The 26056-nt window shown below is 44.7% G+C and overlaps 1 protein-coding gene across 1 annotated transcript in view; it reads left to right on the top strand.

Annotated features, from left to right (window-relative positions):
• SYN3 (synapsin III) overlaps positions 1-26056 on the top strand; it is a 280530-nt gene that overhangs the window by 31213 nt on the left and 223261 nt on the right. Inside the window, exon 3 of the mRNA XM_074941255.1 lies at positions 16324-16381. Within this exon, the coding sequence (XP_074797356.1) occupies positions 16324-16381 (58 nt within the window). The remainder of the gene's footprint in view (positions 1-16323; positions 16382-26056) is intronic.

Below are 26056 nucleotides of genomic sequence, written 5' to 3'. Positions count from 1 at the left end.
TCATCGACAGGTGACCATTTCAAGATTTTCCCTTAAAGCCCTGTCAAAATAAATATTGTTTGCAGTATTGTTGTAACCATGTTGGTCCAAGGATCTTAGAGAGACAAGGTGACTGAGCTAATATCTTTCATTGGACCAACTTCTATTCATGAGGGAGACAAGCTTTTGAATTTACACAGATTTGGGGACCTGAAGAAGAGCTTTTGTGTAAGCTCAAAAGCTTCTCTCTTTCACCAACAAAATATAGATTAGCTGTTCCTTGAGTCATCCTCTAGTTAAAAGTTAGAGAGCTACATTCAGGTTACAATTCCCTTTTTTCCTGTTACAAAATACATAATGATTTTGATTTAAAATGCCCCCCTTGTGAGAGGAGATCTCCCTTCCTTTAATTGGTCTTTTCCTCATCTATACCATCCTTGAAAGCGGAGAGGAAAACTTTCCTAGTGGCTAAAGAACACATCTGGGAGCTGAGGCACATTGGCTTACATTCTTGGCTCTGCCACAAACTTGTTGTTTTAACTCACCCAAGGTACGTTACTTACCTTCACTGTGCCTCATTTTCCTTATCTGTAAAATGCGAATAAAAATACTGAGCTGGCTGGAGCAGAACATGTTGCCGCTGGGCTGATGGGGAGGAGGAGGCATCTGTGGCTAAGTCGCCTTTCAGTTTCTCAGATCCTGGAGCTACCTGCAGGCTGAATCTATCTAAGGATTCTGCTAACTTGTAAGGACACTGTGGTCCAGCCCTGCTTCCCATTGTGCACCTTCGCCACCAAAAGAAGCAGGTAGTGAGGAGGCTGCTCTGGCCCCACTTCTGCCACACCCTCTGTGCTGGGTTGTTTGAGGAAGCAGGTGCCATGAAACCAATCACACTGACTTTCCCCCTGTGTCGTGGGAATCCCTAGCTGCCCCACAGGGGCAGCTTTCTGGCTGCTTTGTGATGCTTGGGAAATACCTACAACAACCTTTTTTATTTTAGGTATATCTGTAGCCCCCATTAACCTTGTATGGGAGACCCACGACAGCCCTCTGAGATGGAGCAGGACTATCATCCCCATTATGCAGATGGGGGACTATAGCAGAGAGACTCTGACTTGCCCAAGATCACTCAGGAAATCTGTAGCAAAGCCCAGGTCTGCTGAGTCCTAGAGTAGCACCCTAACCACAGGACCATTCCTGAAGGGCTCAAATGCTGGCTTTACCTCTGGTCCCCTTGTTATAAATGTAAACCAAGATCTTGGGTGTAATGGCCTTCATTAGTCTCCACTTATTTCCTAGCAGACATGAGTGCACTACAGACCCATCATTAACAGCATGGCTTGTTTCTGCCTCAAAAGGGGGGATTCATTACAAAGCAAGGACTGCCCTCCTCTCCCTTCCTCTATCCTCCCCTTCCCAGGGTAATGGACTTGGAGTTTGCATCAAGGTGGAGGTGTAGCAACTGAGGCCAGTAACTAATACAGGATCCTTCATCCAACCTGAAATGAGAGTGAAAATGAGTGGAATTTTCCCCATGAAAACTGGCCTTTTAACATAGTAGGAAAGTCTCTGGTAGGATGGCAATTGCATCTAGTGTTTGTGCGAATCTAGCAAAAACAGGGCTTTGCTGGCTACCATTTCTATAAGAGGTGATTCTTCCCCCCCCACACACACACACACACTTGGCACTGCTGCCTTCTGTTTTAGCTGGTATTTTCTTACTTATTTATTACCTTGGTGTACCTGCTGGTTTTTCTCAAGTGTAACAATAAACTCAATAGCTGAGTCACTGGCTTGTGCTAAACTTCCCTGCAGTATCAAGGAGACACCACCAGGGGGTAGTCCATTACCACAGCATCCATCTAGCTCTCTGTTGGACCCGTTCACATGTCTAATACACCGTGCTGCCATCTGGGGCCTAGGGGCCAGTCTGCTGCTTAGTCCTAACAGTGTAATCAAAGAGGAAGGTGTGGCACTAAGCCCATATTCTTCATAGAGATATTGTATGGCACAACTTAAGATATGTTTTGTGCAAAATGGATCATGTGAGATATCATTGGAAAGGTTATGATTGACTAAACGTGATTATCCTATTAGTATGTACATATCATTTCTGTATCTGAAGTTAGGAATATTGATTATGTATCAATTGCAAAAGTGTTTGCACCTGGGGAACACCCACTAGACAAAATGCAATCAGTCTGGCTGCTTAGTCAATAAACCAATAGGGAGAACAATAGGTCTTTGAAGATGCTAATCTCCCACCTTCCTGAGAAGCTTCCTGCATGCTGCTTTGACACTGCAGGGTCGTGTGATCATGTCACCTGGTACTGGATACCATATTGGACTGTTGGTATTTTTCCGCTAGTAGGGGGTGGGGATCAAACTGGGAAACAAAGAATTCCCGCCAGATGTAAATCCTATTTAAGGCTGGGGAGTGAGTTAATCAGGGTTGGTTCTTCACTGGATACACCCCCACCCCAAAGATGACTGCTCAAAACACCTAAAACTGAACTGGGGAAGAGCTGGACCAGGCTAGAAGGGAATATCTGGAATTCTAAGCTGCAAGCGAAAGAAGTTTCCACAATATTCCACAAATGTATGTGGGTCTTTATAAAATATAGTAAGATTTGTGCCTTGCCTGGAAGCATTTACAGTAAAAGGGCTAGCTTCTAATCTTATTCACGTGGGTGAATGAAGGCAGTAGCGTCACTCAGGATTTACACAGGTATAATTGAGATCAGAATCTGGTCCAATGACCACAACACTGAAAGACAATGTTGATTAGGCCCTATTCTGATCTCAGTTAAACTGCTGTACATTCTGAGGAACCGGTTTCTTCTTCCTAGTATCAATCTGATGAAATACCAGCTCAGACTGCCCCACCTGAGCAGCAGTGTTTGCCTTGAGAAAAGATGACTGTCTGGGGATTGTGGCTGGCCACTCTGGTTGCCTCACACATGGAACTAGTCCCAGAATCTTCGGAGTGAACAATAACCTATTGTTACCACTGTTTTGTTTGTTTTATTTTTGAAGAGGTATCAAATTTAAAACCTTTTCCAACCCCTCTTTGCCTGCCAAAATAGCTGACTCTGCAGCATTTTTGTGTTGATAAATGGTCCTTTCCTTCCTCCTCCCTCGCGCTGGAAGAGTTAACTGGACCAGAAAACAGTCACTAGAAATAAGCAACAACAAGCGAAGAGCTATCAATATTTTAACATCGGACTGCCACAAAACTTTCCCCCATAACCTGTGACAAACCCCATGTAATGAGGCCTCATTGTTTGCAGACAGGAAGGGTGGGAGACTGGGGAACCTGTCCACTGATTTCCCTTTTTAAAAACAAAAACACTTTCTTGTAACCCAAGAAGGTGGCAATATAGCCGGATAGGCAACTTATTTGTATTGCAGAGCACCTAGGAGCCCCAGTCATGGACCCAGATCCCATTGTGTTAGGCACGATGCTAACACAGAACAAAAACAGTCCCTGCTGCAAAGAGCTTACAGTCTAAGTAAGTTAAGTGCACTTAATTGGAAAATAGTATAATTTGTTTCTTTAAAATTCTGCTAAGTCTACTGATATTACAGCACAGCCCTGAACTTGTCTCTCTTGTAGTGATGGGCTGGAGGGTATAAAGACCTGTAATGGGAATCCACACCTTCATCTGCAAGCCTTTGTTAATACCTGACACTTGGCATACCCTGGCATTTTTCAAAGGCTAAATATTTGCTCTTGAAATATTTGTGAGTCCTATATAACTCAGGTTTCAGAGTAACAGCCGTGTTAGTCTGTATTCGCAAAAAGAAAAGGAGGACTTGTGGCACCTTAGAGAGCTTATGCTCAAATAAATTGGTTAGTCTCTAAGGTGCCACAAGTCCTCCTTTTCTTTTTGCTATATAACTCAATCCACTCTGGCAGGGATGTGGTAGCCATAGCAAAAGAAGGGTGGATTCCATCAGAGGCAGGAAAATGACCCAACTCTCCCTTTGATAGGGTGGCAAAAATTTGCACAAGAGCTTCTATTTCTCTCTAAGACGCCCTTCCAGCACCTCCCAAAGAAGTGTATCTTTACTCTGCTTAGTGCAGTATTGGGGGATGACTCTAGTTGGGTTGCTCTGTTTTTTGACAAACTAGCCATCATAGCCACCTGCAAAAATGAGTCTGCCAATGGATCTCCATCCACAGCAGAGAAAATGCCATTCTTTTTTTCTCACTGAGGGTCCCTGTCCCAGCCATGCACCCTACAGGTTTAGAGCTGGGCAAGCAGTCTCATTTGAGCTAGGCAAGCAGTCTGTTTGGAAGCATTTGCTGCCCTGGAAGAGATGTATTTTTAGAGACCCTGCAACCTCCATGTCAAACCTGCATTTGTTGCCAGGGCATGGAAGTTCTCTCTCTCTCTCTCTCTCTCTCTCTCTCTCTCTCTCTCTCTCTCTCTCTCTCTCTCTCTCTCACACACACACACACACACACACACACACACACACACACACACATCTCTCTCTCTCTCTCTCTCTCACACACACACACACACACACACACACACACACACATCTCTCTCTCTCTCTCTCTCTCTCACACACACACACACACACACACACACACACACACACACACAGAGAACATGAGGAAATGGAGTGGCAGAACTCCATGTTACTACAAATCAGCCAAATCCAGGATCATGACCTCATCCAGGAGGAAAGTGTCCCACCTCTGGCAACTTCCTTGCCCAGATCAGCGTTCAGTAAAATCCCCCCCTTGCTTGAGTGGTTTTTTCCAAAGCTGAAACAAGATTTGAGAACTGTGAATTGTTAACTCCCGTTGCCCGTGAAGTTGTACTCACTTCCCCACCCTAATGCTTTGTTTAAACAGCATACTTTGGAAATACACATGCATACCTTTTAAGCCCATTAATAAAGTACCATGAAAACATTGCTTTTTGTGCCAGCTGTAGTAACAAGGTCCCTGCTCACTTTTATTTGCTAACTATCCCATGTCACTTTTCAGAACAATAGGTGTGTTTTGTCCTCGCTCCAAGCTAATCCAATACTATCAGAATTACATGCTTTCTTGCTTAAAATGCTTCCACCCCATCAAGAATTTGTGCCATATTTCACAGGACAAAGCCATTAAGGACAATGTGAGTGTTACAAAATTGAATTGTTGTTTTTCATTTCCCTCCATCTCTAAAGCCAGGCTGTCTTAACATAATGGCGCCAAACTCCTGGACTTGGAAGAGAAGAGAAATTATGATTTATTCATAACCGAACCCTTTCCAAGCTATCTAAAATCACACTTTTTTGTAAAATAAGGCTTGCAGGGCTTGTCAGAGCTTGGAATAAAGTGCTGGATCACATTAGGAAGAGGAAATTACCAGCTGCAGTTTACTGGGCTAAAAAAAATCCATTTCTAGTCCTGGTCCATGGGATATTGAACCTTAAATATGTTACTAGTCCAGGACTACCAGTGGTCAAATAATGTTAATCTAATATTGAGTTTGGTAAATCCGGCCACTTTGCAAACTAGTTCCCTTCTTTTTGCAAATACATTTACTATTTGGAAACATTCTGTGAATGTCATAAGTAAGGCTGTGTGTCTGTCACAGAGGTCACGGAAGTCACGGATTTGGTGATTTTTCCGTGACGCCCATGATTTCTGCAGCGGCTGACACGGCCGGTCCAAGCAGATCAGGCAGCCCCTGACCCAGCTGCACCGGCTGCCCCTGGGGCAGTTTGGGAGTGGGAGGTGGCTCAGGGCTGGGGCAGAGGGTTGGGGACTCAGCCAGCATGTCCCTGCAGCTCCTAGGTGGAGGGACCAGGGGGCTCTGCACGCTGCCTCTGCCCACAGGTGCCACCCCCACAGCTCCCATTGGCTGTGGTTCCTGGCCAATGGGAGCTATGGAGCTGGAACTCATGGCCGGGGCAGTGCACAGAGCCTCCCTTGCCTTCCCTCCCCCTAGGAGCTGCGGGGACATGTGGAGCTGGGTAGGGAGCCTGCCAGCCCCGCCAACCCTGCCCCCCACCATCAGCGGAGGTCCCGGGTTGCGCGCTGCCGCCCGGTCCCCCTCCTAGCACCAGCGGGGGTCCTGGGCCATCCCGCACAAGCACCTGTGACGCCCATGGACTGCCCCCTGAGAGCAGCCGCAGCCCCCCGGCCCAAGTTTTAGTTAGGGGTATAGTATAATGAATTTTTGTTTACTGCCCGTGACCTGTCCATGACTTTTACTAAAAATACCTGTGACTAAAACGTAGCCTTAGTCATAAGCAAACAATTGTTGGCCTACAGATTATTCACTAAGGCTATAGCTACATTAGAGAGCTTTCAGAGGCGCAGCTGCACCACTGTAAGCTCTGTAGTGGAGCTGCTCAAAGCTATCAGGAGAGAGCTCTCTTGTCAATTTAATTAATCCATCCCCAGTGAGCAGCAGCGGCAGCTGTGCTGGCGGGAGAAGCTCCCCCACTGACATGGCACTGTCCACACCAGCACTTGGGTCCGTGCGACTTATGTCACTCAGGAGGGAGGCTTATTCATACCCGTGAGTGATATAAATTATACCGACATAAGTGGTAGTGCGGAAGTGTCCAATGCTGATATTTGGAACTTGAACGTAGAAATTGGTTGCTTAATTTGCAAGGCTTTGTTTGTGTTCCCTGATTGGACATCCTAAATTTTCTAACAGGAGAATAACAAATAGTGAATTGAGAATAGCAAATAATGCCCTTCAAACATGCATTGGTGACACAGGTTGTGAGTAATTCGTAACTAAGCAGCTGTCATTTGAATACTCATAAATAAAGAAGGATATTTATATTCACAAACATATCTGCAAACCTGAGTTTTCATTAGTTGACCAACTCTAAACGGCACTGAATATTTCCTTTCTTGCACCTCATCCTTATCTGGCAAATATTCCCTACCAGGTTACAAATATGCTAATGCAAGTCAAATTTGGGGTGTTAATTACTTTACCAGAATCCTTTTAAATATACGGTATTTAACCTCAGCGTGTCTTGTCTAGACCTGGGCAAACCTAAGAAATTCAGCCAGGTTTCTCAAGGTTTGTAAGCCTTTTAGTGACCTGCAAATGAACCCAGGCACTTACATCATTTCTGCCTAAAACACAGCAGTTTTGATTGAGTTTTGCTTTTGAGTTATTTTGGTTCCCTTGTTCCTAACTCTCAAAGGTGCTGTACATGCATTTCACTTCAAAGCAAAAGTGGAATACAGTATTGTACGAACCCTTACAAAATGATACCTCTCCAAACAGCTCCAGGCTCTGCCATCTAGATTTAGCAACAAGGAAACCTGCTAGCAATGTACAATTTTAAATTGTATGTATACTAAACTTGCTGCCTCATGTGTCACAGCAGCGCCTACACCAGGGGTGGTCAACCTGTGGCTCCGGAGCTGCATGCGGCTCTTCAGAGTTAATATGCGGCTCCTTGCATAGGTTCTGACTCCGGGGCTGGAGCTACAGGTGCCAACTTTCCACTGCTCAACCCCAGGCACTGCCCCAACTCCACCTCTTACCCCAAGGCCCCTGCCCCTTCCCGCCCCCTCCCCAAACCTGCTGCATCCTTGCTCCTCCCCCCTCCATCCCAGAGCCTCCTGTATGCTGCGAAACACTGATTGGGCGGAAGGGAGGGGGAGGTGTTGATCAGCAGGGCTGCCGGTGGGCAGGAGGTGGTGGGGCTGCTGACATATTACTGTGGCTCTTTGGCAATGTACGTTGGTAACTTCTGGCTCCTTCTCAGGCTCAGGTTGGCCACCCCTGGCCTACGCTGATTTAAGCAGAAGCTCAGAAGGAGGCCCTTCCAGTTTTCTGTGACTTGAAGGAATATGGCTGTGATGCTGACCTACAGCAAGGCATCCTTCATATACTTACAACCTTGGAAAAATGCAAAGAGCAAGATCAAGTGTAGTGTTAGTTAATAACAGACCCATTTGCTCTTGAAGAATTCCACTGTCTCTAGTTAGCCCTGTTTCATCAGCAATAAGTGATGCAGGAGGCAGACAGAGTTGCAGGAATCTTAATTTACCAGGGGGCGGGGTTGGAAGTGCTTAGATACTACAGTGATGGGCACAATACAAAGGGCAGGGATGATCTGCTGTGGATGGAGGTCCATTGACAGACTCATTTTTTTCAGCGGACAGTGATGGCTAGCTTGTGATTATAAGGCTCTAGTGTTTTTGTGTAGCAGCAGCCTGGGCCCGTCTTATGTTGCTGAACTGCTGATGATCACTATGAACCCTGAAAATAAAAATGCAAAAGGGATTATTTTACAATGTGCAGGAAAGGATGGTCTTGTGGCTAAAATGCCAGCCTGGGACATGAGAGATCTCTTCCCGCTTCTCCCACTGCCTCCCTGTCTGACCTTGGGCAGCCACTTAATCTTTCTGTGCCTCCGTTCCCTATCTGTAAAATGGGGATAATAATTCATCCTTTCTCCCATTTGGTCTTGTCTATTTAAATTGTCAGCTTTTCAAGGCATGGCCCCTCTCTTCTTGTGAGTTTCTATAGCACCTAGGACAGGTGCGCCCTGATCTCAGTAGGGGCCACTAGGTGTTACTGCACAGTGAATATTAAACAATAACGTATCCCTTCTATGTCTGAATGATACATAAAGGTCTCTAGATTGCAGCAGGTGTGTAGAATAGACCTGATTGTCCCAAGGCACTCAACTCCTGGGGTAACCATTTCCTCCCCCTCCCACAAGGCTTTGTGTGATCAATAATTGACCAAACTTGGAAATCCATATCGTTTGTAGGTGGAAATTTCTAATCTGGGAGAACTGGGGAGCTGGGCTAGAGAGCGGAAAGCCTTGCGCATTTTTATCCATTAAAAAGGCAAACCAATAAAAATGCACTATTTACTCCCTTTGTATTGTCATAGGGGCTGGAGGGGTATCTGGGCATTCCGCAGCCTGCTTGCTAGTATCTTGGAAACTGTCTCCTTTTTCCCAGTCCCAACCCCTTTTACGTAGGAGACAATGCGGACATACAGTGCGGGCCTTGTGCATCACCCGGGCCCCCAGACCCTTTGACACAGGGAATTCTTTGAGTGGCTAACCTCACTCCGTGAGGTCCACCCTCATCCAATCAAGAGGGTTGCAGCCTGGCATTTTCTAGGTTAATCTTGGAGGAAATTACATGCTTTGATTCCCAAAAGACTCAAGAGATATCTCTGTTTGTATTTGGATGACAAAGAAAGGAATTGGGAGATTCCATAATTTAATCCTTTTAGTCTTCTATTTGATTCACTCACTTCTCTCCTCCTCCTGCTACTCTTTCTTCTTCCCTTTTCACTTTTTTCCCCCTCTTTCCATTTTTCTCCCACCGTGGTTCTTGCATCACATTTTTTGTTCAGGCCCCCACTGCAGACTAGGAGTGTGGGGCAGGAAATGCAGCCTGAAGCTATAGTGAGAAGAAATGGACGGCCAATAAAGCTAACCTGAGTTTGTTGGATTGGATGCTGTTAGGGGCCTGATCCAAAACCCATTGAAGTTAATGGAAAGACTCCCAGGAATTTGCTCATAAAACATGGCGACACTCCATCCTCTATCCTGTATGAATTCTTTTGCTTGGAGCTGTTAAACCTCCCACCCTGTTTGACTTGAAACAAGGAAGATCTAGATTGCTCCTCAAAAAACTCTAATAGGCTAAGCATACATCTAACACAATGGTGCCGTATATGCATGAATTCATGCCGATAGCTATGGGATTCAGGCTCTGGACTTAGTGCTCCTCTTCCCCCTCACTGGCCTCTTATCTGGTCACTTGAAGGAGAAACACCACTAACTCATCCAGGATATGGTAGGCAAATGTAACCAACACAGACTTTATTTCATGATAAAAATCACACTGGGGCAAGTGAGCAAAGTCAGATCAATAGTTTGGGATTCTCTCTCTGCTTTTTAGTTCAGAAATAATATTTGTTTTGAATTAAATGAAAAGGCAACACAAGGAACATCTCAGGCTGCCTTGTAGCGATATCCCTGCTGGCTAATGAACCTGCTCCACCCACATGGGCTGCTGCTTTTAGCCATCAAACCTTTTAGCCTTCAACCCGAAATGCAGCCAGCAATGATTCTGTTGACTCCAGCTGCCGTGGAAGTGTGGCTTCTCCACGGGTGCAGTGCTGAGGTGATGGCTGCTGAGTTACTTCCAGACACACTGCAAGAGATCACAGGGACATTTCTTATGGTTCTCCAGTGAGGTCTCTTGCAAGACACCTTGCGGCACATTTCCTCGATCTCTTCTTGTCCTTGAAAATTATTTACTGCAGTAGCCATTTTGTGAAATAGCCTGAAGAAGTGCCATAAAATACATTTAACACAAAATACTGTGCTTCCAACAGGCTGAAAAAATGGGACATAACCCCACTCATTCAGCCAACTGACATATTGAAACAGCTTCAGATTTTCCAATCGCCACTCCCCTCTTCCCCCTGCAACACTCTGACTCATGCTATCTCATCCTTCATAAGTTGACAATGGGATACTGCCATCCCTGTCCAGAACATCTTCAGGACAGGTAACAAACCTAGCTTTTGGCAATGTATGTTACGTTCAGGTATCCTGCCTGCTGAGACTGCACCTGAAGAAGAGATCCTTTGGGATTCTCTGCCTGATCCTGTATACCCAGGCAAGTCAAGCAGATCTCAGCCCTTTTGTGGAGTGCTCTACAACCCATCAAGAAAATGGAAGGTTCTCTGCAGCATCCCCTTCCATCTACATACACCACGAATCTTGTGGCTACCACTGCAGTGCCCACTGAAGTGGTTCTTATAAGCACCTTCTCTCCAGGACATAAAAGCAACAAGGAAAAAAAAAACTCAAGGAAGAGACAAGCCTGGGGGGTAAAGGCATATCCAGGATTCCAGTTTTGAACATATTGACTGGTTGATGAAGTGAGCACCAAATGCTCCTTTGGAGTTGTTTTAATATAAAAACAAAAGTAATCAGGTAAAGCTAAATGTGTATGGGAGTAAGGAAATGGCCAACTGTAGCTCACTTTCAGAGGCTTTACCATAATGTCCTATAGACTTCTAGGAAAAAATGATCCCTATGAATTTTGATCTTTTTCTACTGATCTTGGAAATCTCCACTATACATCTGGGGGCTGATTCCATGGTTGTGCCATGGCCTTTCTGTGATTCAGATATGGATTCACCAAGGCCAGCACAAAGCGGCCGCTGGACAAGAATAAGCTTCAGTCTCCAGGGAATTCCCCAGCAACACCTCTATTGGAGCAAAGGGGGCCTATCCAGATGGTAGGGTGGCCAGGTGTCCGTTTTTTGACCACAAAGTCCGGTCAAAAAGGGGACCTGATAGTGTCAGTCAGACCTACTGACCGGACACCCAAAGTCCAGTTATTGCAGGCAGGGGAGGTGGGGAGGACCAGAGTCATCACCTACGCCAGCTCCTATTCAGCCAGGACCACCTCCTACCTGCATCGGGCGGATGCAGCTCTCAGCCCCGGCTCTGCAAGTGAGTCCCTCCTGACCCACACAGGGAGAGGGGAGAGGACAAAAGCAGTGAGCAATGGAGGTAGGGGTAAAGAGGAGTGAACAGGGAGTGGGGCCTCGGGGGAAGGGGCAGGGCAGGGGAGGTTCTGGAACTCTTGCTGGAGTGTCCGGTTTTTAAATATTACAAAATTGGCAACCCTCCCAGGTGGCCAATAGAGCAGGAACACAATTTAAGTCAGCACTGGGGGCCATATGAGCTCCTGCAGCCCCTGAATAAGGCAGGGCGCAAGCTGCCTCCCTTCAGTATCTGTACTAACACAGGGATGAACTGGGCCCTTGATGTTTAGGAGGCTGAGAGGTGCTTATACCACTGTGTGAGCAGGCTCCTTTGGGGCCACTTTTGTAGACTTACTCTGATAAACGCTTCACAAGAATATGGGGACACAAGTACTGCATGCTGGCTTCTCACGAAATGCTCTTTACACATATAACATAGGGACCAGAGAGCTGATGCTTTTCAACACCAGGCCTTTGCGTCTGATCCCCATAAAGGATGTGCTGTGTATGTATCAGACTGGGAATGGAGCACTTGCTTCCCCCAAGCACGTCACGGGGGGGATGCTTGGATTCTCTGAAAAGCAAGCTTTTAATCTTTCTAAACAAATTTGTGAGAGGAGACATCTGAGGTTTCTACCATTACGGGGCTGAAGGTGAGATTTCAATCTCACTGGGGCTGGAGCAGAAAGCAGAGGGCTTTTTTATGTGTTTCTAATGCCCTTTTACCCAGGAAATATTGCTTCCCACAAGTGCGCAGCTCGCTAATCACAGAGAAAGATGCACTAAGGGGAATTTCTTTTAAAAGCAGAAGGCATCTACTGAGCTATTATAGCACTTCCTTTCCCCCCTGCACGAGCTGCAGCATTCACATGTTTCTTACCATTGTAAATCCTCCCTAGGGTTTGTTCTGCTAGCATGGAGCCACAAGTTTTTCCGTCCAAAATATCTGTTTACATGCTAATTTACTGAGATTGGAAACCAAACCACTCAACCTACACCCTGCACAGCCTAATTATAATGCAGCAATCTGACTCTGTCAACATCCTGCATGCTTTACAATAAAGTGCTGGCCAGTTAGACCAGTGGTCAGTAATCCATGCTGACATGGGACTGGGGGGAGGCAGGATGACTTAGATGATTCCTGTTTTGATCTCTCAAGCCAGTAGGCTGGGAACACTGTGAGGCAGCCCACGCAGCCTCTAGGGTGATGAAAGATGCCTTGCATTGTTCATAAGTGACTTCATTGGATAGGCTAGAATGGCATTGCTGAGGCACCAAAGGAAGACCTGTGATGGGTCTTATGGTTAAGACATGGTATTGGGACTTGAGATCTGGGTTCAAATCCTGTCTATGTCACAGGCTCCTGGTGTGACCCTCAGCAAATCACTTGTATGGCCAGATTTGCAAAAGAGGGCAAGACTTAGCAGCTCACATTGTTCTCAGTGGGACCTGCTGGGTCGTGATTGCTTTTGAAAATCTGGCCCTTAATCTCTCGCTCTCTAGTTCCCCCTTTGTCAAATGGGGATATAACTTCCTTTCTCCCACCTTTTGTCTGTTGTAAGTTCTTTGGGACAGGGCCTGTTTCATGCTGTGTGTTGATGCAGTGTCTAATGCAATGGGGCTCTGACCATGAACGTGGCCTACAGGTACTTCCATAGTATAAATAATTCCTAGTTGCTTGAAACTTCAGGGGCTCCAGGGTGAGACTAATATCTCTTTTCTGCTCAGTATGGTGGCCTCTACTTCCCAAAGGCTCAGAAACACCAAGTGTAAATTAAAAACACTATTGAATCTGTTTCCGAGGGTATTTGCAGCAGGTGTTTCAGTCTTCCCCCGAGTGGTGTCAGAATAGAGCACAGAGCAAAACATTTATCTCTGAATTATTTAGCACCTATTGTCTTCAGAGACCCCTACAGCAGCTTAGCCCTGGATCTGCCTTGAAAGAAAATATATCCTCTAATTTAAAAAATGTGAGCTGAGCCATTGGAATGAGCCAGGCCATGTGGAAAATGGGGTCCAGAAACAAAGGTCTCACTGTGTCTTAATCAAGATGCCTTGTTCTTATGCCCTGGGTCTTCATGGTGGTGGTGCCCCAGACGTGACTATCTGGGAACAGAGTCTGTATTGTAGCAGTGGGGAAAGGGTTTTATAATTTTTACTGTGAAGGCTAATTTCCTGGACTAAGCATTGCTTCATCTGTAATGGATGAAAGAGTGTGTGGATAATCAGCCTCCATTGTGAGTAGGACCGAAGCAGCACCAATGAGTTAGGAACCAGTAAGTCAGCAGAGTGGAGGGGTCATCAGAGGGAGAAAGTTTGTTTCATAAATGTGGGTGATGCATATACACTGTGATGATCTTCTGTTTAAAAAAATATATGCGTGTACCACTGAATGCCATGCCTCAAACTTCAAAACAGTTACTGTGGGCACACTAAGTTTATCTCGGCTTTTGAGACTGCTGGTTACAGCAGTAATTCTCTACATGTAAAATGGGAAATACCATTAAACCCAGTTATATCTCTAGAACCAGGATGAACTTAAGTGCACTCACTGTAACTTTTGTTGCCAAAGAGGTGGCATCGTTTTTGGCTTTTTTTCGTCCTACTCTCATGACCTCAAGGAAGGTTAGCCCTGGTCTACACTAAGACTTTAGGTTGAATTTAGCAGCGTTAAATCGATGTAAACCTGCACCCGTCCACACGATGAAGCCCTTTTTTTCAACTTAAAGGGCTCTTAAAATCGATTTCTTTACTCCACCCCTGACAAGTGGATTAGCCTTAAATCGGCCTTGCCGGGTCGAATTTGGGGTACTGTGGACACAATTCGACGGTATTGGCCTCCGGGAGCTATCCCAGAGTGCTCCATTGTGACCACTCTGGACAGCACTCTCAACTCAGATGCACTGGCTAGGTAGACAGGAAAAGAACTGCGAACTTTTGAATCTCATTTCCGGAGACTGCGGGAACTGTGGGATAGCTACCCACAGTGCAACACTCCGGAAGTCGACGCTTGCCTCGGTACTGTGGAAGCACTCCGCCGAGTTAATGCACTTAATGCACTTAGAGCATTTTCTGTGGGGACACAAACACTCGAATATATAAAAACGATTTCTAAAAAACCAACTTCTATAAATTCGACCTAATTTCATAGTGTAGACATACCCCTTAGGGATAGCTAAAGTCCTGCATTTTCCTTTTTCTGGACTTGTAAGAGCCTGTTGGAGTAGTCACACCTGGCTAATGTGCTGTCCCTACTTAACTTCCGATCATAGTTAGAGTAAACTTTGTGCTGATGAATGGGCTTTTTGACAGAGGGACCTTTTGATGGGAATTTTTTAAACAAAAAGAAAACATTCATTTTGTTTAAAATCACCGTTTCAAAACAAACTTTTGTTTAGACTTAAAATGTCAGTTTGGTTCTTTAAATCTGGACAGCTTTGTGGGTTGTTTTTTAAACTTTTTTCCCAGGGCCCCCATTTTCTCCCCCACCCCAATCCAATGACACGAGAGGGAATGAAATAAAATGTGTGGAAAAGTTTTTTTAAAAAACATTAAAAAGATATAGGGAAAAACCTGCTCTTCCCCTTCCCCCTAACTTTCCTTCATTTTCTTTTTCTGTCCAAACTTTTGTCACTTGGATAACAAAGTGTTGAAAGTGTTACTTTTTCTCAGAAAGTAACAAACACTTCCAATATTTAACTGTTTCCTACACTTTGTTGCTGTTTTTCAACAGGCAAAAATTGGGAAATGGTAATACAGTGGAAGGGGGAGGGCCCCCCCCTTTTTTTAAAATAAAACAAATAAATATTTTGGGGTGGTGGGGGGTCCTGAAATTTTCTATTTAGGAAATTTTTGAAAAAACTAAAAAGTAGTCATCTAAGTCAACAGTTTTTAAGAAAAAAATGTTGATTTTGATGAAACCCTGTTTTCTGCTCGGAAAATAGCTTTTGTTAGAAATCTCCTGATCCGCTCTGTATAGAAGAGAATGGCTTAAAAAGCATATACTTGTCCTGTACCTGGTTCTTACTGCACTATCAGTCCATCCCTTTGAGCAGTAACTTCCATCTGTTTTCCTCTGTTGTATATTCGATGGCTGTGGCTATTAGCAGAGATGAGAGGAAGTATATGAGAGAGACGTTTTTTTCAGTGACTCTGATGCAAATCTGGTTTCACAATTTTGAAGAAATCTATCCTTATTGACATTTTGAGGATATATATATATATATATATATATATATATATATATATATACTGTTTCTTTAAATCAGACGCATGAAGCCAGGCAAGATAGGGCTGGGAAATTTCCTAAGACAAGCTCTACAGTGAAGCAGAGAGAGAGAGAGAAAGAGAGGCTTAATATGGTTTTCATTATGCTGATAAAGTTCCTTGTTCAGTGTTGGAAGAAAATTTACTCTGAGTCTTTGTCACATGATAGATTTAGCCTCCCTCTGTCCATAGCCTCTGTCCCCAGGATAGAGAATACATACAAACTGGTCTTGTCATTGATTATTACTGTTGTTCTGTAAGGTGCAGGGAGATCATTATTTTCTCAGTCTACAAAAAAACCCTCCCAAGCCTTCAAGGAAATTTCCAGTGTGATTTTTCATCTGGTTTGGCAGATTCCTCTTGGAGAACAGAAAGTCAAGGGAAAATGGGAATTAGTAAAAGATGTTGTGAACCATCTGGAAATCCTTCATCAAAAAGGGAAAACAGCAGCAAAACAGTAGCTGACAAATAAATAAATAATCATGAACTGCAGTCTTTTTAACCATGTCCCTCCCTCCCTCCCTCTCTCTCTCTCTCTCTCTCTCTCTCTCCTCAGGGCCAAGTATTTCCAGGGGAAGAAGGTGAACGGAGAATTTGAGATCCGAGTGGAACAGGTCAGTGGTCACTGAAATCCTCTGTAGCAAGGGTTCAGGTAGGTGATTGAGACCCCACATGCAGGTGTCTGCGGGCATCAGCCAGGAGGAGAAGGGTGCTAAGGAGGAATTTTAAGTCTTGTCTGTTTCACAGAATTAGAGAAGCCGGAGATGAAAATAACCTTTTGGGCCATCCAGTCCTGCCTTTTCAGGATTGTTCCCTATTGTACTTTTTCTAGTGCTGCTTTGCATGTCCCTATGGATATGTCTACGCTGCAATTAAACCCCACAGTTGGCCCATGCCAGCTAACTTAGACTCATGGGACTCAGGCAAAGGGGCTGTTTAATTGCAGTGTAGCCATTCAGGCTTGGGCTGCAGCCTGAGCTCTGGGACCCTTCCACCTTGCAGGGTCCTAGAGCCCAGGCCCCAGATTACCTCTCATGCCAGGGAAGGCAGAACCAGGGCCAAGGAGTCTAGTGCCCCTATGTAAACTCTCATATGCCAGTGGGGGAGGGAGTGGAGGTGAGAGGGAGACCCAGAGGGATAGGAGCAGCCACCACAGGGCCCAGGAGCTGGTGGGGGAGCAGGGAGTGGGACCCAGAGGGTCTGGAGCAGGCCTGGAAGCAGGTGGGAACCCGCAGAACCCTCTTCCCACCCTAGAGCCGGCTCTCCCCTGCTAAGTCTCAGTACCTCCCTTCCTGTCCCTCCTCCGCTTCCATTTGCAGGGAGTATCTGCCTCTCCAGTGCATGCCCCTGCAATCATTCCATAATCTCCTTTTTCTCCTCTCCCAAATACCCCAAACCAGGGTAGTCAAATATTTTTTGTCAAGGTCCAAATTTCTTGGTCAAGGTAAAGTCAAGGTCTAGACTCCAGAGAAAATAATAAAAAAAGTTAATAATAATAAGTAAATAAAAAGATGTTGGTGTCCATTCAAAAGCATCTGGTGGTCTGGTTTTGGCCCACAGTCCGCCTACTGACTGAAAACCCTGCATCTTCTTTCCTTCCTTCTCATTCAGAATTACAAATGAGCTCCTTGGAGAGGAGCTGTCTCCAGTACCCCTCTGGTGGAAGCCCACTGGCTGAAATAGACAGGGGAAGATTAACCCATCACTGGGCCCTAGACAAAACTTCCTCATGTCGCCCCAGCCCTTCTCCCAGTTGGCTTCCTTGTGCAGGCATGCACCACAGCTTCCCATACTTGTAGCAGCTCTTGACGCTATTGCTAAGCGAATCCTGTAGGTAGAACAGAGGGAACATTGGCTGCTGGAAGTGGGACAAGGCTGGGCAGGCCCTGGGGTGGGGCGGAGTAGCATTGGCCTCATGGCAGCGACAAGGAGGAGCTGTGCTGGCTGCCCCAGTGCTCTCTCAGGTTTGGCCCTGCCGCCTCTCTGTCATGACAAGGGTAGATGGGGTCACAGTGCCACTCAGGTTGGGCCCCATCCAAGAATTGGGCCCCCAGCATATGCTTAGGTTGCCTATGCCTTAATTCAGCTCTGGAAATGGAGCCTCTGCGCTGCTGTTTCCCTGATTGGATAGACCAGGATCAGTGCCTACCATGGGGCTTGTAACAATTCCCAGGAACTCCTGTGAACCTCATCCAGCCCATCAGCCAAGACCTGTTACTTAGGTGGCATGCTCAGGTTTGGGCATAGGACCCAAAGGGGCTAAGGAGTGCAAGTAATAATCAAGTGTGCATGTGGCAAAAAATGTGCCTTCATTGCAGTGGCTATCAGGGCTCCCACTGCTAGGAACCGTTGCCTGCTAGTGTTGTGGTACTGAGAGTGACCTCAGTGAAGCCCCCTTCTAATAATAAATGTAACAACTGCAGCATTACTCCAGAAAATGAATTATTTAATTGAGAGAAAGGTTGGACAACAGCGAACAGAAAACAGGCTGCTTTCCCCCGCTCCCCATATATGGCAATGGAGCCTAAGAGTAACAGATGGTGAGTTGCGCCCTGCTTCATTGGACCTTGAATGCAGAAGTGATCATCAGTTCTATCATTGTCTAACAAGGGAAATACAGAAGTTGTATTGTTGTGGGCAGTCCTTGAATGTGGCCTCAGGCCCCTGTGCATATCGATCAGGCCAAGAGGGGGGCGCTTATCTGTTCAGACTCCAACTCTTTGGGCTTCCTCTTTTACTCATCCCTTGGGGGACTCCATTGTTTTTCACTCACTCGCTTCTTTTTTTCATTTTTCTTGCCCTCCCCTGCTCCTCTCTGCCTTACTTATGACCCCCTGGCCTACACCATCATGGAACACTTCACTTTGTCATTTCTGCTACTGAACACAAGCAAGTTCTGGAGCCTAAAAGAGAGAACGCTCTTCCACAGTCCTGGCCTAGGAAGCCCACAGAAAAGAACTCTGTGTACATATGACCTTGTCCCAGACCTCAGAGAGCAGCAGTACTACAAAACTGGAAGAGGATTCTGGATACAGCTGAGCACATCGAGCATCCCGTGTTACCATGCTGTAATGGTCTTTAACCAGGTGAAGCAAGGGTCCAGGGCTGGTCTGAGTAAACTCTACACTGATCAAAAGCTAAGTGCTGTGGCTCTTCTGAAGCGGCTTGGGCCGTGTGGTATGCTTGTTCACATGTAATTATCCAGAAAGGTTTTTTCTCCCAGCTCACCATTGGATCCCGTGGTAAATTTCCACTCATTATGTGCCCTGGGCGAAAACTTAGCTTTTCTGAGGAAAAAAGTGTTCTGTTTTTATAGCGAAACCAGATTTTACCTGTAACAATAAAATAGCCTCTCTTTTTTTACCAGCGGAAAGTGTTGAAGTGAAACATCCAAATGTTTAACACATTTGCAAAACAGTGTCAGGAATGAGACACTTCAACGGTTTTGCTGGCAGTGCTCAAGTATGTGGTGTGGAACGCAGTTACATCCATTCTTCTGGGATGCCCAGAAATGGGATTTGAATCTGAGGCATTTGCCTTACTGCTTTTTCTCTCTCTGATTGCTCCCTATATTACAGCTTCATTCTCTGTTAACAAGCCCCATCGGCTGCTTTTGGGAGAAGCAGAGAGGGGACACTGATATTTTTTTCTTTTTTTGGTAGGTAATGACCTCATTTTATTTATACTGTGGTGGAACTGTTGAAAGCGGAACTGTCTCTCTCTCAGCAGCTGGTTGTGAGCTATCAAGTCTGGTCATACCCCCCTACCAGCTCTGAGAGTTCTCTCTCCTCCTTGGCTATAGTTCTTGAGCTTACACTCGTATGGAAACAGGTCAGGTTCTCAGGTTGTTTACTATGGAAATGAACTATGTGACCTCCATGCCCTCCCGCCTTCTCTTCCCCCAAGCAGTCCCTTCAGCTAATTTTATCCGCACAGGCATTGAGAAGACAGATGCTCCATTCATTGCCTAGTGCTGATGAATATGAGAAAAGCATGGTAAGCCATACTGAGCTGGATGTGTACTCTCCAGTCCTGTTCCCTGGCTTCCATCCTCTCAAATCATTAATTAATTCAGCCACAAGGATCCTCTTTATTTCCTTCTTAGTTTCCTTTTTGCGTGCTCTTCAATTTAAACCCAGACACTGATTTATTGAGCGATCTATTAGGATGTCTAAAGTGTGCTATATTATCCATCTCAGGGCACACATATGTGCTATTTATTTAAACCTGCCCATGAGATTGCTTTGTCTTACCTTATTGCCTTTAGTGACTGATTAACCTCAGTGCCAAGATCTTGGAAACAGAGAGAGAGAGAGCGTGGTGGGAGAAAATTGATAAGATCCTGGAAGCAGAAAGGAGAAAAGAAAGAGAGCTGGAATAGTGAAAGAGCCAGGACCAAAGATCATCAGCGACAGTGAGGATTCCAATCCTGACCCAAAGCAGCAGGGTGGTGATAAAGAAGAACTGTTATTATTTGAGGGCTGGGGGCATTTGTGTTCCAAGTGCATCTGGAAAAGTTCAGCATTGCCAGAAACTTCCCACCAGGCATGCAGTTCCATTACCCAAATGTAATGCTCTCTTACTAGTAATATTTAGGGATTTTAACTCTTCCAATGTAACATCTGTTTCCAAAGACTCCTTTCTCTTCTTGGATGTTGGAGCAATCAGCGAGGGAATTAAGCCAGAGCACTGGAAGCCACAGTGTTTATCTCTGTGTTTGGATCTCTAAAGCCTCTTTCATCCAAGGGTACATTTAATCTTTTTCTTTAGCAATTTTAGTGAATTTAGTGTTGGCCAAAGGGGCCAGATTGACAGCCATAGAGTCTTAAATTGTCTCGTTAGCCAAAAAACAGGTACAGCAGCTATGCAAGCTTCCCCACATTGCTCCATCAATGTACCTCAAGCCTGATCCTGAAAGATCTCTCCCAACACAGTGAGAGTAATTCAGTCTCCATGTTCATTTAGGCCTCCATACAGTAAAGCACTTAAGCATGTGCTTATCTGTAAGTACATGAGTATTCCCATCTCTTTTCAGCAAAGCAATTAAATTGGCTTCAGTGAGACTAAAGCATGTGCTTAAAGTGTAGCTCGTGCTTAAGTGCTTTGCTGAACTGGGGACTTAATCCTTGTCCTTTCTGCCAAAAAGGGAGTCAATTATGGTTGTGCTTTGTTATGTGGATATTTTTCTCCCAAGTGTCCTTCTGTGACAATGGTATTCAATCACTATCAAGCTGAGTCGCACTTTGGAAGTGCTGACCAACAGGTGGAAGTCTTGGTTTATCATATTCCCAGGGCCCTAAACCATCTAACCCCTGAGAATTTATCTATCTAAAAATTCAAGACCTCAGATTCAGTATTGCCAATCCCAAGCATTTGAAAATCATGAGTTGGTCTCCAAAACAAATGAGATTTTTTATAATAATAATAGTTGTTGAGTTCCTTTGATTTGCCTTCTGTTCTTGAGCCCTTAGGGTGTGTGTTCTCATAGTTTTCTAGAAAAAATTATTTTATAAATAATGAAAAGCTGGGGGCTCCTTCCCCCATCAAGGATGCTAGCCTAGAACTGCCATGAAGGAGACCCCAAATGGATTATAATATCTTGGTCTCTTTCATCTCAGTCCAACAGGTGCTTGAACACTGTGGAGCTCAGCCTCATGAGGAAGATGTCGCATACCATCTTATTTTGGGGGTACGTGAATTGTGCAGCTACTGATCACCCTAATCCTGGGACATAGAAATGCAAAGGAGAATCTGAACTTCTTTTTTTTCACCAGACACTCATGAGCCAACAATAGAGAGGCTCCAGCCAATTCCGCCCCCCCCCCGCCCAGTTCTCCAGCCTAGGACCCCAGAGCTGTACCGTCTTGCCCTGGTCAGAAGCCTGACCAGTGTAAGTTTATGACCTAGTCCGCCCCTCCCTCGATATGGAGAGGACATGCACCAGCCCTTGTTCCTGAGCAGATTTCCCTTGCACTTCAAGCAACACACTATTTTAGGTAAAAAAAATATAAAACAGATTTATTAACTACAGAAAGATAAATTTGAAGTGATTATAAGTAGTAAGCATACAGATCAAAGGTGAAAAGAAAAGGAGTACTTGTGGCACCTTAGAGACTAACAAATTTATTTGAGCATAAGCTTTCGTGAGCTACAGCTCACTTCATCGAATGCATCCAATGAAGTGAGCTGTAGCTCACGAAAGCTTATGCTCAAATAAATGTGTTAGTCTCTAAGGTGCCACAAATACTCCTTTTCTTTTTGCGAATACAGACTAACATGGCTGCTACTCTGAAACAGATCAAAGGTGGTTACCTAAGAAATAAAAAGTAAAATCACAATCTGAGTTCTATGAACTAGACAGGATTTAAATCAAGCAATGTCTCACCCTGATGGTATAATACCTTAATACACAAGCTAGGATTCTCCTTTCCAGCCTGGGATCACCTCCCCAGTTCAGTCTTTGTTCTTTAGACATGTTTCCAGGTGTTGAGTTGTGGGGGGAGTGAGGCCAAATGATGATGTCACTCCCCCTTTTTATAGCTTCTTCCAGCTTGCTGGAAAGATCCTTTGCTATGACATGAGTCAAGCAGCCTCCATTGTGTACGCACTCTCTTAAAGGTTTCTATTGTATACAGTTCCTGGGGTAATCCTCCTGTGTGTGTTTGTGTGTGTGTTCCCCCTTAAATCACTTTCTGGCTGCCCCATTGTTGTACCTGAAAGACTGGTTGTGAGCGTTTCCAACTTCACAACATATTTCAGTAACACACACAGCAAAACCTCATAACTTCACAGACAGTGATAGCACATACAACTTAAGGGGATATTAATGTTCAACAGATTAAGATTTTTAAAATGATACCTTACAAGGTATACTTTGTACAAAACATAACATAACTATATGACAGTGGTGAGTATGGGGGTTCCAGGGTGTTGCTTTGGGGTAAGAGAATATAACCATTGTAGATGGAGGCTGTCAGGGTTCCTTCCCCACTCTGAACTCTAGGGTACAGATGTGGGGACCTGCATGAAAGACCCCCTAAGCTTATTCTTACCAGCTTAGGTTAAAAACTTCCCCAAGGTACAAACTTTGCCTTGTCCTTGAACCCTATGCTGCCACCACCAAGCGTCTTAAAGAACAGGGAAAGAGACCACTTGGAGACGTCTTCCCCCAAAATATCCCCCCAAGCCCTACACACCCTTTCCTGGTGAAGGCTTGATGAAAATCCTCACCAATTTGTACAGGTGAACACAGACCCAAACCCTTGGATCTTAAGAAGAATGAAAAATCAATCAGGTTCTTAAAAGAAGAATTTTAATTAAAGAAAAGGTAAAAGAATCACCTCTGTAAAATCAGGATGGTAAATACCTTACAGGGTAATCAGATTCAAAACATAGAGAATCCCTCTAGGCAAAACCTTAAGTTACAAAAAGACACAAAAACAGGAATATACATTCCATTCAGCACAACTTATTTGACCAGCCATTAAACAAAAGGAAATCTAATGCATTTCTAGCTAGATTACTTACTAACAGAAGTTCTGAGACTGCATTCCTGATCTGTTCCCGGCAAAAGCATCACCCAGACAGACAGACAGACCCTTTGTCGTCCCCCCCCAGCTTTGAAAGTATCTTGTCTCCTCATTGGTCATTTTGGTCAGGTGCCAGCGAGGTTCTCTTAGCTTCTTAATCCTTTACAGGTGAAAGGGTTCTGCCTCTCGCCAGGAGGGATTTTATAGCACTGTATACAGAAAGGTGGTTACCCTTCCCTTTATTTTTATGACAGAGACAAACTACACACTATAGTTAAAAGCTAGTAGCTGATTTTTCTTTAAGGTCACAGGTTATTCAGGCTTCTCCAACCCACTCCATGATACCCATCTAGAGTTGGCCTTTTGGGCCCATGAAATCCAGTGGCCACAAGTCCTTTTTAATCTTGTTTTTAGAGAGGATCTCAGACCTGATCTTAGCTGTGGGAGAGGCATTGCTGCCTGGGCTGGTGCTGATGGCATTAGGGCCCACTTACAGAAAGCTGCCTCCAGCTGAACATGCTCCTCTGCTCAACGACGGGTGTGACCTCTGGCCACAAGGGAGTGAAGCTGAATACAGTAGCCAGTACAGCATAGACTATGTCTAGACACAGGACTGAGAATAAAGGACTGCTGGTTATTTTCAGGGCATGGAGAGGATATTGAAGTGGATAAAACTGGTGGGATGCAGCGCGGCCCCTCTTAGAAGTCCCTGTTATCTAAAGTCACTGAACCTGGCCCAGATAATTCTGTCCTTTTTGACTATTACTTAAACTCTGCTGGATCACTTTTTCCTGAGGAATGTGTGATCTGGAAACCTGGTGATTTCTAGAAATCACCTTCCCTCCCCTCACCCCCCCAATAGCATGGTGCAGCATGTGCACCACACCACTCTAGAGAATGAGAGTCCGAGAACAACACAGAGGATTAGCAGCAGAGATAGTGCAGCTTTTCTCTTGCAGAATCTGCTGCCATTTGGATAGTATTTCTTCAGATGTTTCCTAGAGCATCCTTCCTCAGCCCTTATGTCAGCTAATGGCTCCATGCAGGGACAGAAAGGGGTAAGGAGAGGAGCGCTCAGGCCAGAAGGCTCATGTAAATTTGTAAAGTTTGTTCCTGTTGCTCTCCCACCTCCTCTCTTTCCCACCATTTCTTTCTTTATCTCTCTCTAACACTCATTCTTCTTTTACAGCTCATTCACTTGTTCCCACGCCATGGGGTTTTTTCAGGGTGTTATTATTCAATGAACTCCTCTATGTATGCTTCTGGAAATCTCTTGTGGAATAGGGTTATGACTGTGCTGGTAACGTTGACAAGAATTGCTCATGAATTACCTAGACAAAAGAGAGTTATAATACAAATGATCTCTCCAGTTTCATTGTACTTAAATTCCTAAATTAGTATTTTAATTAGTGGCATAGAGCAGGCATTCTGAAAGGAAGAATCTGATAGGCCAAAGAAGTGTAGTCACATAAACAGTCCTTTCTAGCCCCATGGATTAACCATTTATTAAACAACCATATAGTTATTCGTTTTGTTTGTTGGTTTAAGGAACTCAAAATTTTTATGAAAGAAAGGATTTCAAGAGGAGTCGTTCTTAAATATGGATACTTACAGTTAGGTGATGGTTGTCACGGTATTGCTAAATCTATTATTCAGAAATCATGACAATAGGCCTCCAGAAAACTGAGACTGATTTCAAAATACTGATTTTTTAAAAACAATAAAACTGTTTTTTTATTTGCCTTCTGCTCTTTCGAGCCATTAGGTTTCGTATTTTCAAGCTATTCGCTGTGACAATGGGCCTAGAAATGTTCTTTTTTTAAAAAAAAATTGAATCTGAGATTTTAATGTAGTGGCATGACTGAGCTGGCGCTTTAAGAAAAACAACAAATATCGCAAGACTGGCAGTAAAAGCACGACAGCTGACAACACTGAATGGCACTTAACCTTCAGCACAGGCACCAAGCGGCATATGGCTACCTGGTATCAGTGTTCCCTGTAGGCTGTGTGCATTCACCCTGGCTCAGGGCCATTAAATAGCATGTGTCAGGGTTCCTTCCCCACTCTGAACTCTAGGGTACCGACGTAGGGACCCGCATGAAAGACCCCCGAAGCTTATTTTTACCAGCTTAGGTTAAAAACTTCCCCAAGGTACAAACTTTGCCTTGTCCTTGAACAGTATGCTGTCACCACCAAGCGTTTTAAACAAAAAACAGGGAAAGAGACCACTTTGGAGACGTCTTCCCCCAAAATATCCCCCCAAGCCCTACACACCCCCTTTCCTGGGGAAGGCTTGATAATAATCCTCACCAATGTGTACAGGTGAACACAAACCCAAACCCTTGGATCTTAAAAACAATGAAAAATTAATCAGGTTCTTAAAAGAAGAATTTTAATTAAAGAAAAGGTAAAAGAATCACCTCTGTAAAATCAGGATGGAAAATACTTTACAGGGTATTCAGATTCAAAACACAGAGGATCCCCCTCTGGGCAAAATCTTAAAGTTACAGAAAAAAGGAATAAACCTCCCTCTTAACACAGGGAAAATTCACATAAAACAAAAGATAAACTAATCAGCTTGCCTGGCTTACCTATATTGGTTGCAATATTGGAGACTTGGATTAGGATGCGTTGGAGAAGATGGATTTCTGTCTGGCCTCTCTCAGTCCCAAGAGAGAACAACCATGTAAACAAACAGCACAAACAAAAGCCTTTCCCCCCCAAGATTTGAAAGTATTTTGTCCCCTTATTGGTCCTTTG

This window comes from Natator depressus, chromosome 1 (assembly GCF_965152275.1).
Source record: "Natator depressus isolate rNatDep1 chromosome 1, rNatDep2.hap1, whole genome shotgun sequence".
NCBI lineage: Eukaryota > Metazoa > Chordata > Testudines > Cheloniidae > Natator > Natator depressus.
This window is presented reverse-complemented; position numbering and strand designations above follow the sequence as displayed.